The sequence below is a fragment of the Bos javanicus genome, chromosome 2, assembly GCF_032452875.1.
Source record: "Bos javanicus breed banteng chromosome 2, ARS-OSU_banteng_1.0, whole genome shotgun sequence".
Taxonomy (NCBI): domain Eukaryota; kingdom Metazoa; phylum Chordata; class Mammalia; order Artiodactyla; family Bovidae; genus Bos; species Bos javanicus.
This window is the reverse complement of record NC_083869.1, coordinates 37779995-37796721: the sequence shown is the minus strand read 5'-3', so window position 1 is coordinate 37796721 and position 16727 is coordinate 37779995. Positions and strand designations below refer to the sequence as shown.

At 37.9% G+C, this 16727-nt stretch overlaps 1 protein-coding gene across 20 annotated transcripts in view; it reads left to right on the top strand.

The window, feature by feature from the left end:
- PKP4 (plakophilin 4) overlaps positions 1 to 16727 on the top strand; it is a 259383-nt gene that overhangs the window by 192233 nt on the left and 50423 nt on the right. For 8 of the 20 annotated variants that reach the window (XM_061437140.1, XM_061437260.1, XM_061437252.1 and 5 more), the window contains 5 exons: positions 1403 to 1534; positions 1645 to 1835; positions 4510 to 5062; positions 13463 to 13651; positions 15745 to 15964. In XM_061437140.1, coding sequence (XP_061293124.1) covers positions 1403 to 1534; positions 1645 to 1835; positions 4510 to 5062; positions 13463 to 13651; positions 15745 to 15964 — 1285 coding nt within the window. Of the gene's footprint in view, positions 1 to 1402; positions 1535 to 1644; positions 1836 to 4509; positions 5063 to 13462; positions 13652 to 15744; positions 15969 to 16727 lie in introns of all 20 variants that reach the window. The other 12 variants (XM_061437243.1, XM_061437172.1, XM_061437235.1 and 9 more) reach the window with 9 other exon arrangements.

Genomic DNA, 16727 nt, shown 5'->3' with positions numbered 1-16727 from the left:
GTCGTCCTTTTCTCCTCCTGCCTTCAATCTTTACCAGCACTAGGGTCTTTTCCAATGAGGCACCCCTTCACATCAGGTGGTTAGAGTATTGGAGCTTTAGCATCAGTCCTTCCAATGAATATTCAGGATTGATTTCCTTTAAGATGGATTGGTTTGATCTCCTTGTAGCCCAATAGACTCTCAGGAGTCTCCTTCAGCACCACAGTTCAAAAGCATATCAGTTCTTCGTCATTCAGCTTTCTTTATAGTCTAATTCTCACATCCATACATGACTACTGGAGAAACCATAGCTTTGACTGTGTGGATCCTTGTCAGCAAAGTAATGTCTCTGCTTTTTAATATGCTGTCTACATTTGTTAAAGCTTTTCTTCCAAGAACAAATTTCAATCCTCCTTAGGACTGTGTGTTATACTCAGAATATGATACAGATTCAGTTTATAAAGTGAGAGTGAAGCAGCATTCCGAAAAAAAATGTTTGTTAGCAACATGAGGGTTAAATCTGAGGAAAGAAAGACTTGTCATCAGAATTTGGGCAAATATATTTTGAAGATAATAGAGAAACAAGAACATATTCGAATGGAGTTGAATAAAATGCAGTTTAATCTACACCACCTAAATTTATAACATAAAAAGGAAGTTGGAATTGGGAAGAAGAAGAAGATAAATAGTTTTGTTTTTTAAGTTCAAGATGGCAAAATGATATAGTTGAAAATAAAACAAGATAATAGGCAAAAGAGATTTGACTAGAGAAAACAGTAATGAGGTTAAATTTGTCTGTATTCATTTGGAAAAAGACTAAAAGCATAAAAGAAGCAAATCGATAAGAAATTAAACTTTCCATTGTTGACAGTTCTGAAAACTGTGCAAAGTTTTTTTTATTTTAGTCCATATGAAATTTGACATAAAAAGCTAGCCCTGGCTTCCAGAGTTTCATCACCAAGCTCAATAATGTGGACATCATGCAAGTTTTCATTTCAAAAGTTTGACATATGGAAGATCTTTTGTTTAAATAGCATCATTCTCACTCAGTTTGTTGATCCTCTTGGAGGAAGTCACCCAGGAGGTGAGTTTTCCAAGGGAGAACAAGGTCAGTTTTCAGATTTTAATTAAATGCAGCATGTGAGTTAATTTGTAGCTGGTAATCAGGATGACAAATACTCATGAAATTTAGCAAAACATAGTAACAAACTGAGTATATGCAATACTTTTCTATAGAAAAGAGTCAAAATGACTGTGGTTTAAGGTGAAAATAGTCTTATATTAACTTGTATGAAGTCTTGAGTTGATAGTCTTGTATTAAGATTATCTGACGTTGCTAACAAATACCTGAACCTTTTTTTTTTTTTAGCAAATTTTTATATAATGTCATTCATTTCAGCTGATTAAACTTATCTTCTTACAGATGTGCCAAATACTGGTGTAAACAAACCTAGAGTTTCTGACACTGTCCACCCCAACAACTATTTCATCAGGACAGAGCCAGAACCAGGGACCCTCTACTCACCAGAACAGACGTCTCTCCATGAAAGTGAGGGTCTGTTGTATTATCTTTTAAGTATTAGATTTACTTTTAATGCTTCCATTTTGAAAATGAGCATCAGAAATGTAAAATAAAGGCATTTCCTGCTGGTTTCATTCCTGCAGGATCTTTGGGTAACTCAAGAAGTTCAACACAAATGAATTCTTATTCCGACAGTGGATACCAGGAAGCAGGGAGTTTCCACAACAGCCAGAACTTGAGTAAAGCAGATAACAGACCACAGCATTCATTCGTAGGATCAACTAATAACCACCTGGTGAGGAATTCAAGAGCTGAAGGGCAAACACTGGTTCAGGTAAGCCAAACACATCAAGATCTTTGTAAAGAAATGCCCTCCTAATTGATTATGTGTTATTAATTTAAATATTCTTTATTGAAAGTAAACCCAATGTGTACAATTTTGAAGTTCTAGAATGGATGACACAGCAAAATCATTTTATACCATGAGGCTAATGAAATTTTAAACTTGAAAACTAAAAATATATTAGTTCCTACTAATTAAATCTGATAAATCCTAGATACAGGAGAGTAGTTTTCTGAAAGCAACACGTTTGGCATCAGGAGAGTAGTCCAGGGAGAGTGTGAGAGAACTGGGTGGTATATTCTAGTGTAGTTGTGGGTTCCTCAGAATACTAGAGCTAAAATGTGCTGTGAAGAGTCCTAGAGGGGCAGAGCACAGTTCCCACACTTGTATAAAATGGGACTGGTCCATTCTAACCAAAGGTTTTGCCTTCATCATTGGAATTTTTCTCTGAAAACACGTATCTTTGCTAGAATATAGATATTCCTGCCTATAGAAAGCTAGTGTATAGAAGGATAACCATTCTGTTAAGTTATGATTTTCTTACTTGATGTTAATAATAATAATGCGTATATGTTTATGAAAACTCCTTAGCTCCTCACTCATTGCCACTTTATTCACTCAGTCTTCCAGCATATGCCAAAATTAGTAGAAGTTATAGGAGTCCCAAGTGGCAGTAACCAGTAAGGATGACTTTCTGGCCAAGTGCCCCAGTGATTTCTCTGGAGCTGAAAAATGGCACGATGATCAAAGAAGTTAGTGTAACACTAATCTCTTCATGTAATACAGGAAGCCCTGAAGGTACACACAGCAGTAGGCCAATGTTCCCAGTGCCAAAGGAGAAATACAATATGACTTTGGCTCAACAATTTAAGGGAAACTTTTAGGTATTAAGAAACATTTCTGTATTAAACACAAATATGGAGCATGAATTTTTAAGCTAGGACAGGCAGTCTTGTGCCCATAGCAAACTGCTTCCAGCTGCAGCACCCCCCCCACCCCCACCCCACCCCTTCCTCAGATGATACATTTACTCCTCTGCTGTTAAGGATGCACTGAGGGAATGGTTTGACAAGCTTTACACTAAATGTTCATCTGTTTAGGTCAATCTCTATGTCGGCAGGTCTAAAGTCACACTTCTGAATAATAATTACAAAGATTTTCTATTTTGCCCCTAAGGGTGGTCATGTTGACTTTTTGTTTAATTTTTTTTTTAAACTTAGGTAAGTTGATCTTGTTCCTGGAAGTTGCAAGGGGGTCTTTATATTTGCATGTATTTCAGGAAACACAGATTGAAGCCATCTGAGCCAAGTGTCATCCTTTTTTGATAGTAAACAACTTATATGTGGGACTTTTAAAATTACCTTTAGTACTATTAATAAACCCCAAGCACAGATTTTAATTTTCCAACTGCCTACTAATTTTTAAACCACCTCTTTCTTGCCTTATTATGTATTTACAGTCCCCTTCCCTCCCCAGACCTTCTCTTTTCCATGGCTATTGCCTTCACAGAATTCTTGAGTTTGAGCACCTGAGTGGTCTCAGACCCGTGTTTCAGGCAACCAGTTGCTTGTGACACATGGAGACAGAGCATATTTCCTCTTATAGCATCTAAGAATATACAAAGTCCTTGAGTCATCCTTGTTTCTTCCTTTATTGCCCCAATTAAAAGTAACAGGAGGTGGATGACGAGTGAACTCTAGTCATCACTAGGGAAATACAGAAAGCTCAGTTCTGAGCTTGTAACCCAACACCCCAGTCCAGCCACTGTTCCTTTTTATTGTCGTCCTGCATGAAGACAGAGATCTGAGATGCAATTTTGCAAGAGTCTGTGGACTCATAGGACTGGCCATGGCAGAGATGTTCCTTCTTTCCCAGCTGGCCAGAACCCAATGGAGATTTTGAGCATTCCTCCTGCTGCAGCAGATTTGAGGGCTGATTATTCATATGTCTTTCAATCCACCAGCTTAAGACAAGAGCCTATAAATCAAAGGAGATAGAAAGAAATGGCTGAAATCACTAGCAGCCACAATGAAGCTAAAAGAAAAGACAGATTTGGCTAGAGCACTTGTACAGTGCTCACAGAGGAGACCTTTGGACCTCAGACCCTATCCAAATGTTCAGTTATTCCACTTTGAGAGAATACCTTCCTTTTGTAAATGGGGTCAACCCATAAAGACAGATATAAAGACAGGTATAGATACTGCTCTAACTTAACAGATTGAAAACGTTTTGTTTTACACAAATGGGTTACCTTAGCCAAACTTAGATTTACAGGGTACAAAGTAAGTACACTATTCCAGTGGCCCTTCACGCTTGAGATACATCATACTATGTGTTGTGAAAAGTGCATGGGCAGAGGGTAACATCAAATAAAGACAAAGGTAAAAGGAATATTAAATGTCTTTGTATCTCTCCTTACGGGTTGGTTTTAGTATTCTGAAAGGGAAAGGTGGAGGTTAACAATCACCAAAAACAAAAAAAAGTAGCACAAGAAAAACAGAATAAGGAAAAATTAAGATTCAGCTCTGTAGCTCAAAAAGGAAAGGAAATGCCTGAAATAAATAGTGAGTTCACATTCTGTAGTTAGCTATGTGCATGCTTTTCTGTAATGACCATGGATACACAACCCTGGATAAACCATTCTCTTTTCTCCCCCTTCCATCAGCCATCAGTGGCCAATCGGGCCATGAGAAGAGTTAGTTCAGTTCCATCTAGAGCACAGTCTCCTTCCTATGTTATCAGCACAGGCGTGTCTCCTTCAAGGGGGTCACTGAGAACTTCTCTGGGTAGTGGATTTGGCTCTCCCTCTGTAACCGACTCCCGACCACTGAACCCCAGTGCATACTCCTCCACCACATTACCTGCTCAGCGGGCAGCTTCTCCATACTCTGCACAGAGACCCGCCTCCCCATCAGCTGTACGTCGGATTGGGTCGGTCACCTCCCGGCAGACCTCCAATCCCAACGGACCAACCCCTCAGTACCAAACCACCACCAGAGTGGGGTCCCCACTGACGCTGACGGATGCACAGACTCGAGTAGCTTCCCCATCCCAAGGCCAGGTGGGGTCATCGTCCCCCAAACGCTCAGGGATGACTGCCGTACCACAGCATCTGGGACCTTCACTGCAAAGGACTGTTCACGACATGGAACAATTCGGACAGCAGCAGTATGAAATCTACGAGAGGATGGTTCCACCTCGGCCAGACAGCCTGACAGGTGAGTACAAAGTGACACCCCTACACAAGCCCAGTGGGAAAGTGTTCCATGCAACCGTTGCTAAAACAGAGCATATAATGTGGAAAAACATTATATTTTTATCTCAAAATTTGTGCCACAATGTACCGCAGACCTCAGGCTGACTTTTCTTTCAGGCTTTATACTTTTTAATGCATCAAATTATATACATTTATATCACCAGACCTCTTTTGCAATTAAAACATTTCCCCCATCCCTCAGAAAACTAGGATATAAAAGGTAGGTACTTTTTGCATATTAGAAGAATTGGCTAGAATTCTAAACTGTTGGTTGCGGTTTTTCATAGTGAAATATTTTTCACTAGCTAGGCCTACCCATTGGAGAAGGAAATGGCAACCCACTCCAGTGTTCTTGCCTGGAGAATCCCAGGGACGGGGAAGCCTGGTGGGCTGCCATCCATGGGGTCGCACAGAGTCGCACACGACTGAAGCGACTCAGCAGCAGCAGGCCTACCTATACTCAAAACCCTAAATTATGTTAAAAGGTGGTATCAGAATGTCTATTCAAATATAATTTTTTTAAAGAAATGCCTTACTAGTGCAGACTAGAATGTGGATTTCCTTACCTACTGCCTTGATTTTTAGCACCCCAATGGGAAATGCACAAAGTTCTTATGAATTGCCTTCAAATGCCACTTAGATTAAGTCAGAAAAACACCAACCAGATCACTGATAGTACAGCTGTTTCTTTCGGAGTTTTCTCATCGTGGGTTTTCTACAGGATGTACAGACTTTTGATTAAAATGATATTCATCTTTAGCTAGTAAAAAAAAGTTAAAACTATGCAGGAAAATAAAAATTGTGAAGTGAAAGTCTCAGCCCCCTCTTACCCTCACCCAATCCCACTCCCCAGTTTATGTGTCTTCCAGACTGTTTGATTATATTTAAGTATATACATTACATATAGATGTGCACACACTGTATTTTTATGCTGATGGAGCTCTATTATGTCTATCTCCTATACCTTCTTTATTTTTTTTTTTTTAATGTATCTGAGGGTTCTACCTCATTCTCTCAAGGGATGCCTAGGACCTTATTTTATAGACATATTATAATTTGTTTAATCACTTCTGTATTAACAGACATTTAGATATCTCATTTTTAGCTGTTAGAGACAATCATACAATATATATTACTCTTCCTGCATATCTGCACATAGCTTACTAAGATAACTGTGAGATCCATTTCTTGAAGTACGACTGCTGGATCAAAATATGTGTTTGTGTTTTCTTAATGAAATACTGTCAAACTGCCCCCACTAAACTTTTATAGATTTTTATTTCCACTAGTAGCTTGAGTGCCTGTTCCCTACACCTTCACTAGCACTGCATATTGTCCAGGTGTTTCATCTCTGCCAGTCTGTGCCTCATTGTTTTAAGAGACCTGTGTTGAGTAATGACTGAGGTTTATGATTTGATGTTTATCAGCCATTTTATTGCTTTACTGCAAACTGCAAGTTCAGGTCCTTTGTCTGTTTTTTTAAAATTTGTAAATGCTTTTTATACTTGAAATAAATTGACCCCTTGTAATATGCTTCTCAATTATTTTTCATTTCATAATTTGTCTTTTGACTGTTTTTTTTTTGTTATTTCTTACACAGAAGTTTTTAATATTTATTTTGTATGATAAAATTAATATCCTTTCCTTATGGCTTCTGGGAAAAATAAAGCCCTTTTGAGATTTTCTAATTGCATGATCTTGCACAAAGAATAAATATTGAACTTGATTTTGAGCTCAAGGAAATTCCTATTGGAGAAACTAGCTCTTTTTCATTCAGCCATCAGAAGGGTACACTGGCTTAGATATTTTCTGGCACGGCTCTGGAAAGCATGCAACAGAGTGAGGTAGGGATCATCGATGACACGCCTCCTCCAAAGGAAGCCTGAAGAGAGAAATAGTTCTGAGGATTCCTGTTCCCCCTACCCACACCCCTCCCTATTTATGAACAGTGGCTGAAATCCATGTTTGCAGGAGAGCACAGAGAAAACCAGGAAAGAAAGTGGGCACAGAAAGGACCGTCTCCATGTTTAACCCTGAGGGCTGGACTTTTGTGGTTTAAGAAACCTGCTTCTCTTCACATTGCAGGTGAAGTTAAACTTTATGTTTCAGGGGAAAAAAATTATAGCCTACTATGGATTTTTTTGTTCCCCTGAATACCACAGTGTTCAAAAGAAGCAAAGCATTTCTTAAAAATGTTGTAAGGAAGCTTTGGTTCCCATCATCTGTCCACCTGCCCAGTTATTCTGAATGTAGATCCTAACTTGTAAATTCCTTTCTTTTTTTAATTTCAGAAAGTGATGTGCTTGTCATATTTACTATGGTTCTTGAGTTCAAAGACTTAACAACCTGCTAATTGAAAAGCCTAAAGCAATATTTTGTAATAGATTCAGACACTTGAATATTTGGTGATCACAATTTAAGTGATGTGTATAAATTATGTCCTACAACAGAAAAATATGTCTGCCCCAACACATTCATTAAAATATAACCATAGCATATTAAGGCAAGTTTTGAGAATAAAAAGAATTCACATTTGAAAGATAAATGTATGTTTGTTTTCACTGACTTAAATATAGAGGTGTTAAATCAAAAGGAATATATCATTGAGGTAGGTAAACTTGATATGTATTTGTGGAATTGCAGCAAATTGTCTTCCACTTCAAAAGCTACTAAATTATAGTAGCCTTTCTACAAAATCACCTTACTTAATCTGTTCAGTTCAGTTCAGTCACTCAGTCATGTCTGACTCTTTGTGAACCCATGGACTGCAGTACACCAGACTTCCCTGTCCATCACCAACTCCCAGAGTTTGCTCAAACTGATGTCCATTGAACTCGATGATGCCACCCAACCATCTCATCCTCTGTCGTCCCCTTCTTCTCCTGCTTTCAATCTTCCCCAGCATCGGGGTCTTTTCAAATGAATCAGCTCTTCGCATCAGGTGGCCAAAGTATTGGAGTTTCAGCTTCAGCATTAGTTCTTCCAATGAATATTCAGTACTGATTTCCTTTAGGATGGACTGGTTGGATCTCCTTGCAGTCCAAGGGACTCTCAAGAGAGTCTTCCAAAAGCATCAGTTCTTCAGTGCTCAGCTTTCTTTATGGATCAACTCTCACATCCATACATGAATGACTACTGGAAAAACCATAGCTTTGACTCTGTGGACATTTGGTGGCAAAGTAATGTCTTTGCTTTTTAATATGCTGTCTAGGTTGGTCATAACTTTTCTTCCAAGAAGCTAGCGTCTTTTAATTCCATGGCTGCAGTCACCATTTGCAGTGATTTTGGAGTCCAAAAAAATAGTCTCTCACTGTTTGCATTGTTTCCCCATCTATTTGCCATGAAGTAATGGGACCAGATGCCATGATCTTAGTTTGCTGAATGTTGAGTTTTAAGCCAACTTTTTCACTCTCCTCTTTCCCTTTCATCAAGAGGCTCTTTAGTTCTTCTTCACTTTCTGCCATAAGAGCAGTGTCATCTGCATATCTGCTGCTGCTGCTAAGTCATGTCCAACTCTGCGACCATACAGACCACAGCCCACCAGGCTCCTCTGTCCCTGGTATTCTCCGGCAAGAACACTGGAGTGGGTTGCCATTTCCTTCTCCAGTACATGAAAGTGAAAAGTGAAAGTGAAGTCACTCAGTCGTGTCCAACTCTTCACGACCCCATGGACTGCAGCCTACCAGGATCCTCCATCCATGGGATTTTCCAGGCAAGAGTACTGGAGTGGGTTGCCATTGCCTTCTCCGTCTGCATATCTGAGGTTATTGATATTTCTCCCGGCAATCTTGATTCCACCTTGTGCTTCATCCCCCCCAGCGTTTCTCATGATGTACTCTGCATAGAAGTTAAATAAGCAGAGTAACAATATACAGCCTTGATGTACTCCTTTCCCCAGTTGGAACCAGTCTGTTTTTCCATGTCTAATACTAACTGTTGCTTGTTGACCTGCATAAGATTTCTCAGGAGTCAGGTAAGGTGGTCTGGTATTCCCATCTCTTAAAGAATTTTCCACAGTTTATCGTGATCCACATAGTCAAAGGCTTTGGCATAATCAATAAAGCAGAAGTAAATGTTTTTCTCGGAACTCTCTTGCTTTTTCAATGATCCAGCAGCTGTTGGCAATTTCATATTTTAAATTTTCATATTTCATCTTCCTTTTTAAATCCAGCTTAAACATCTGGAAGTTCATGGTTCATGTACTATTGAAGCCTGGCTTAGAGAATTTTGAGCATTATTTTGCTAGTGTGCGAGATGAGTACAATTGTGCAGTAGTTTCAGCATTCTTTGGTATTGCCTTTCTTTGGGATTGAAATGAAAACTGACCTTTTCCAGTCCTGTGGCCACTGCTGAGTTTTCCAAATTTGCTGGTATATTGAGTGCGGCACTTTCATAGCATCATCTTTTAGGATTTGAAATAGCTCAGCTGGAATTCATCACCTCCACTAACTTTGTTCGTGATGATGCTTCCTAAGGCACAGTTGACTTCTCATTCCAGGATGTCTGGCTCTAGGTGAGTGATCACACCATCATGGGTATCTGGGTCATGAAGATCTTTTTTTTTGTATAGTTCTTCTGTGTATTCTTGCCACCTCTTAATATCTTCTGCTTCTATTAGGTACATACCATTTCTGTCCTTTATTGTGCCCATCTTTGCATGAAATATTCCTGTGGCATCTCTAATTTTCTTGAAGAGATCTCTAGTCTTTCACATTCTATTGTTTTCCTCTATTTCTTTGCATTGGTCACTGAGGAACATTTTCTTATATATCCTTGCTCTTCTTTGGAACTCTGCATTCAAATGGGTGTATCTTTTATTTTCTCCTTTGCCTTTAGCTTCTCTTCTTTTCTTAGCTATTTGTAAGGCCTCCTCAGATAACCATTTTGCCTTTTTGCATTTCTTTTTCTCTGGGATGGTCTTGATCACTGCCTCCTGTACAATGTTACAAACCTCCATCCTTAGTTCTTCAGGCACTCTTGTCTATCAGATCTAATCCCTTGAATCTATTTGTCACTTCTACTGTTTAATCATAGGGGATTTGATCTAGATCATACCTGAATGGTCTAATGGTTTTCCCTATTTTCTTCAATTTAAGTCAGAATTTTGCAATAAGCAGTTCATGATTGGAGCCACAGTCAGCTCCTGGTCTTCTTTTTTCTGACTGTATAGAGCTTCTCCATCTTTGGCTCCAAAGAATATAATCAGTCTGATTTCCGTATTGACCATCTGGTGATGGCCATGTATAGAGTCTTCTCTTGTGTTGTTGGAAGAGGGTGTTTGCTATGACCAGTGCATTTTCTTGGCAAAATTCTCTTAGCTTTTGCCCTGCTTCATTTTGTACTCCAAGGCCAAATTTTCCTGTTACTCCAAGTATCCCTTGACTTCCTACTTTTGCATTCCAGTCTCCTGTAATGCAAAGGACATCTTTTTTGCATGTTAGTTCTAGAAGGTCTCGTAGGTCTTCATAGAACTTGAACGTTACTGGTTGGGGTGTAGACCTGGATTGAATGTGATACTGAATTTACCTTGGAAATGAACAGAGATCATTTTGTTGTTTTTGAGATTACACCCTAGAACTGCATTTTGGACTCCTTTGTTGACTATGAGGGCTACTCCATTTCTTCTAAGCGCCTCCTGCCCGTAGTAGTAGATATAATGGTCATCTGAGTTAAATTCGCCCATTCCAGTCCATTTAAATTCACTAATTCCTAAAATATCGATGTTCACTCTTGCCATTTCTTGTTTGACCACTTCCAATTTACCTTGATTCATGGACCTAACATTCCAGGTTCATATGCAATATTGCTTTTTACAGCATCAGACTTTACTTCCCTCACCAGTGACATCCACAACTGGGCGTTGTTTTCACTTTGGCTACATCTCTTCATTCTTTCTGAAGTTATTTCTCCACTCTTGTGCAGTAGCATATTGGGCATCTACCAACCGGGGGAGTTCATTTTTCAGTGTCTTATCTTTTTGCCTTTTCATACTGTTCATGGGGTTCTCAAGGCAGGAAAACTGAAGTGGTTTGCCATTCCTTTTTCCAGTGAACCACATTTTGTCAGAACTCTCCACCACGTCCATCTTGGCTGGCCCAGCACGGCATGGCTCATGGTTTCATTGAGTTAGACAAGGCTGTGGTCCATGTGATAGGTTTGAACTTAATCTATTGGGGCTATATACTTTTGTAATTTTTTAAATGTTAATCTTTAAGACTGTGTATTTTTGTTTTAATGCATGAGTAGGTAAATAAAAATATTAACCATAATATTACAAGGATTTCTAATATCAAAAAATTGCTGTGTCTCACTGTAATTCTTAAGTTCTTTATTTCCTGTTGTAATCTGTCACATACAGTAATTTCATCTCAGTAGGAATCCTGTATCAGGGAATGTTCACTGGATACTTTCTATGGTTGTAAGTGTTAACAAGCTCATTTGGGTCCTTATGAAATCATAGTAAATGGCCACAAAAGTTTGCATATTACATGAATGCCATTGAAGACTCCAGCCAGGTACTTGCACAATGAGCCTGTCACATTTTGAATGGAACAGAATGCTTTGGTCTCGTTTCACACCACAGTGGGAGTGGGCCAACGGGACTTGGCAGGCTTTAGGAGCATCCAGGGCTCAACTTGCCTTGGCCCAAGTGTTTGTGATCTTCAGTCTCACAGTAAATCAGGTATTCTACTGAATATGAAAATAGCACCTCATACTGATAAGATTTCCAAGGACTAGGTACATTTTGCTGCCCAGTTTTCATCACAGTTAACAAACAATGCTGGCACTTTTGTTCAGGATTCTCATGGGCTCTATAAAGAAATGGAGTTTATACTCTGTAAGAATGAGAAATCTGCCAGTAAATACAAAGCTGAAATCCTCAAATAAGAACTTTACAATAACAATCATAATATCATCCTTAGAGTTACATGGGCTTCCATGAGCCCCTGGTGAACTGACCTCCCTCTTTAACCTTGTTTGTGGAGGGCTCTGTCCAGTCAGGATTTCTCACACTGTGTGTCATTGATCCTTGAGAAGTAGTTTTGTCCAGTGTTGAGTGTGCAGTGACGGAGAGGGTACAGAGAGAGCTTCCACTCAGCCCTCCTCAAAAGCTCTCTGAAGAGGATGAACTGCATTTCCTTTTCGGCTCTGTTTCCTCAATTTTGGAATGGGAAGATTTGACTGAATAATTCCCCAATGACAAGATTATATAAACCTGTGATCTTTATTTCAGCAAGTGGGTAGCCAGTAGCCAAAACCCACATTTGTTCATTTAATTTCTTCCCATGTCACATTGCTCTCTGGGATAGGTAATAATCATTCATTTTAGAAGCTTTATGTATTAACTCTCTTGCCACTCCTCACTAAGCAACATATAATTATCACTCACATTCAGCCCCATTTGTTTTTAGTTATGCTATGATTATGTGAGCTAACAGGATGTGAATGATTGTATCTTTTTGTAATTAGTTACTGTGTTGACTATTTGCAATCTTTTTAAAAGCAAATATATGCTGACTGACTTCAGATATGTTTGTGCTTTTCCTTCCTCATATTTGGAATATAACCTGAGTTGATACTCTTACAAAGTGACAGATTTTGCTTACTAATGATGACAAATCATAAATTTCTGAGCATCATAGTACAGAAAATACTACGTCACTTTTTTAAAGAAATTAAAATATTTGGGTTTGGAATCTGCATTATAAACAGTTTGAATGAAAGAGTGGTTGAAGTAACAATACTAATACACTAACTTTGTACTTTTCCTTTATACCAGAAAGAAGGTAAACAAGAATCTGGTATGTGGGTTCCTGGAAAAATCCCTGTTTTGGTTTTGTCTTGTTTTTTTTTTTTAATTGCAATAACAAATAATAAAATAATGCTTTATACATCTTATTAGTTTGCTGATGGTTTTTTAAACTCTATAACATAAAATTTCATTTTTCTGTAAAAAATTTGCATGAGTAAATTGAGACAAAGGTCCGAACAGTTCTTGAATATCAGCCTATTTGTAAGTACTGTGATGTAGGTGTTATCTGAAGCATTGGGATTTAAAGAGGTGTGGGACATGGTGGCGTGCTCTTTTTGGTCGCCATCATAAAATAACTTACAGTTGGGGGATGAATTTCAGAATATCAAGCCATTTAATAATTTTGTGTGTATATATGTATATTTTAGAAAATTTGCATTTATCCTGCTGCCAGGAGAAAGTCTTACTTTTAGAGTGTACATGGTATCCTGTAAAACTCACTGGGTTTGGTGTTTAGACTCAGCATTTGGTCATATTGATTAGGAGTTATACTTTTCACCTCACCACAGTGTTCCAAGTTTCTTAATGATGTAATTTTCCTGCCTGTAGGCTTACGGAGTTCCTATGCTAGTCAGCACAGCCAACTTGGACAAGACCTTCGTTCAGCTGTGTCTCCCGACTTGCACATCACTCCTATATATGAGGGGAGGACCTATTATAGCCCAGTGTACCGCAGCCCAAACCACGGAACCGTGGAGCTCCAGGGATCACAGACAGCGCTGTACCGCACAGGCTCAGGTGGGCGTCTGCTCTCTTCAGTTCCTTTCTTACTTTCACAGGTCCAAAAGTAGAGGATTTTATTGAGATGGGTTTCCTGGTAGAATGAACTCACATTGTCCATTTGGATGTTAGATAAACAGTTACAAAAGTAGGTCAATAAACAGGAAAATAGAAGTTCAATTAGTACCTATTTATTTGTTGGCTTCCCTGGTAGCTAAGATGGTAAAGAATCTGCCTGCAATGCAGGAGATCTAGGTTTAATCCCTGGGTCAGAAAGATCTCCTGGAGAAGGGAATGGCTACCCACTCCAATATTCTTACCTGGAGAATTCCATGGACAGAGGAATGTAGTACCTGGTGGGCTACAGTTCGTAGGAGTTGGACATGACTGAACAACTTTCACATCATAGATAATATATTTTTACCATAGTTCAGTCTAAACAGTTATACTTTAGTTCACAAATAAGTTTGTATAGCTATAAATCTGACTCCCTGAGTTCAAAGCATATCAGAAAGAAAAGTTTTGGGGAATATTTCTTTGTAATTTTTGTTGCCTAGAATACATCTTTAGAGAAAATCCTATGTGAGCTATTGGCTTGTCTTTGATTTGGCACATATGTGGCCCAGGTATATTTGGTATTACTCTTTTTTGATACTGAATTTTTTCTGAATGTTTAAGTGGTAGGATGTGAAATAAATATTCCTTATGATGGACTCAATCTAGGGCAGAATGCAGTGCTGACAGTTATAAAAATAGGGAGCTAGTGGAGGAAGGATTGAGAGTTTGGGATTAGCACATGCAAACTAGCATATGTAGGATCGACGAACAACAAAGACTTACTGTGTAGCACAGGGAACTATATTCAGTATCCTGTGATTAACCAGAATGGAAAAGAATAGGAAAAAGAATTTATATATATGTGTGTATATATATGAAATGGAGTCACTTTGCTATAAGGCAGAAATCAATTCAACATTGTAAATCAACTATACTTCAATAAAAAATTTTTAAGTCAAAAAAGGAAAAACAGGGAGCTAGTGAATCACATTCTTGCACCCCTGGCCTCGTGTGTGCCACTCCATAGTCACTGATAGAGCAGAAACTAGAGCCTGTGACCCCGGGAGCTGCCAAGTTGTGCTACCAGTCTAGTTTATAGATTCTCAAGAGGACCCTTTTAAAAACAAATAATAATAAATTAGTATAGATTTATTAACATACCCATAAATGAATTCTAGATAGCAGTGATAACACCCCAAAGGCACAACTCTAAGAGCCATATCTCACAGACCACCACGAGGGAAAAGACTGTTACTGCAAAAACTGACAGTTGGGTCCACTGTGGGATATTTCTTCTAAGAGAATTACAATTTTTAATAGATGTTAGTGGAGAAATATTTCACTCTTTTGGTCTACACATTGAAGAATTTTTTGTGAGGTTTAAGAAATAAATAATGTTACTAAAATATGTTAATTGCAGGAAGATTATAAACACAATCGTTGGAGAGCTACCTATTGCAATAATTTGGAAAAAAATATTAAACACGCTGTGCAATACTTTATACATAACATCAGGCAACAATTTTAGGGAGTAGCTTTAAAAGAATTTGATTGATTTATCAGTCTTCTTTCCTATAAAGTTTTTTTTCAATGTTATCAAAATCACACGTCTATAAATAAAATGTACATCAAAATAAGTAACCAGTATTCACTACATGTCCAAAGATTGGTTTCAATAATCTATAAGTTTGAAAAAATATCTTGCTTGTTTTTTATTGCTAAAATTAAGTTATAAAATTTTCCTATTTATTTCTAAGATCATTTTTCTTTCTTTCACTTGCAGTTTTGTTACTGAATCTTAAATATATTAAGACTTACTATGGGAATAGATTTATAGTTTCATTTTTGCTCTTTCCTGCTAATAAAATTGATATTAATATTTGTGTTAAAAATTTCAGTTCCTTTTCCCACTAATGAACTAGATTGGTAATATCTAAAAGTAAGCAATTTATATAATTGTTAAAAACCCTTCTTAAAATTAAAACCATTTTTACTTTGAAAATTATTTCTTTGTGGAGAACATACTAATCCTTTTTAAAATGTTGACTTTCTAGTAGGTGTTGGAAATCTGCAAAGGACGTCCAGCCAACGAAGTACCCTTACATACCAAAGAAATAATTATGCTCTGAACACAACAGCTACCTATGCGGAGCCCTATAGGCCAATACAGTACCGAGTGCAAGAGTGCAATTATAACAGGCTTCAGCACGTAGCACCGGCTGATGATGGCACAACGAGATCCCCGTCAATAGACAGCATTCAGAAAGACCCCAGGCAAGTACTAGTCAAGAGTCTCCAGAATGCCACCGTATCTCAGGAGTCAACCCTTTCCTTCATTCTTTTTCTTTTTCCCAAGTTGCCCTATCTATTAGAGCGTCAGTAAATTCTCATCTCTAATATTTTGCAGCACTGTATGTCACTGAGGTTAATTTTTAAAGATAGTTTCCTTCTTTTGGTGCATTAATAATAAAGTTAGAGAATGCACAGGTCAAAATATTTTACCAAGGCAACTACTTGAGAGCCTTAGTCTGAATTACACAAAAGATTTTAAAGGATCATTTTATACCCTTTCTTTTATCTTGACTGATTTTTTAGATGATGGCTTCAGAAAATGCATGAGGTTTTATATTGGGAAGTCCCAGTGTCACGTATATTTTGAATCATGTTGGTCAGTGCTGTGTTGTGCTTTTATCAACTAGGTCCTTTAAAAAGCTTTTTGCCATTTAGGGGGAAATAGTTTACAAGAAATTGTCATATTGCATAAACAAAAAATATTTATTTCCTTGTTTTAATTTTATTTGGTCTTGTAGAAAAAGTGTTTTATTAAGATATACATGAGTCATTTAGTACTTGATTGATTTTGAAAAACTAGCCTCATGTCTTTAATGAAAGTCATTTAAAATATTCAGGAAATAAAGATTTTTAAAAACTAAAAGAGAATTTTAACTTCTGAAAGAGTGATATTATTTCTAAATTTTAAGCAGCTTGAGTGTTATTTTAAGGCATATATTAGCAAGATTTCATTCTCTCTTCACCC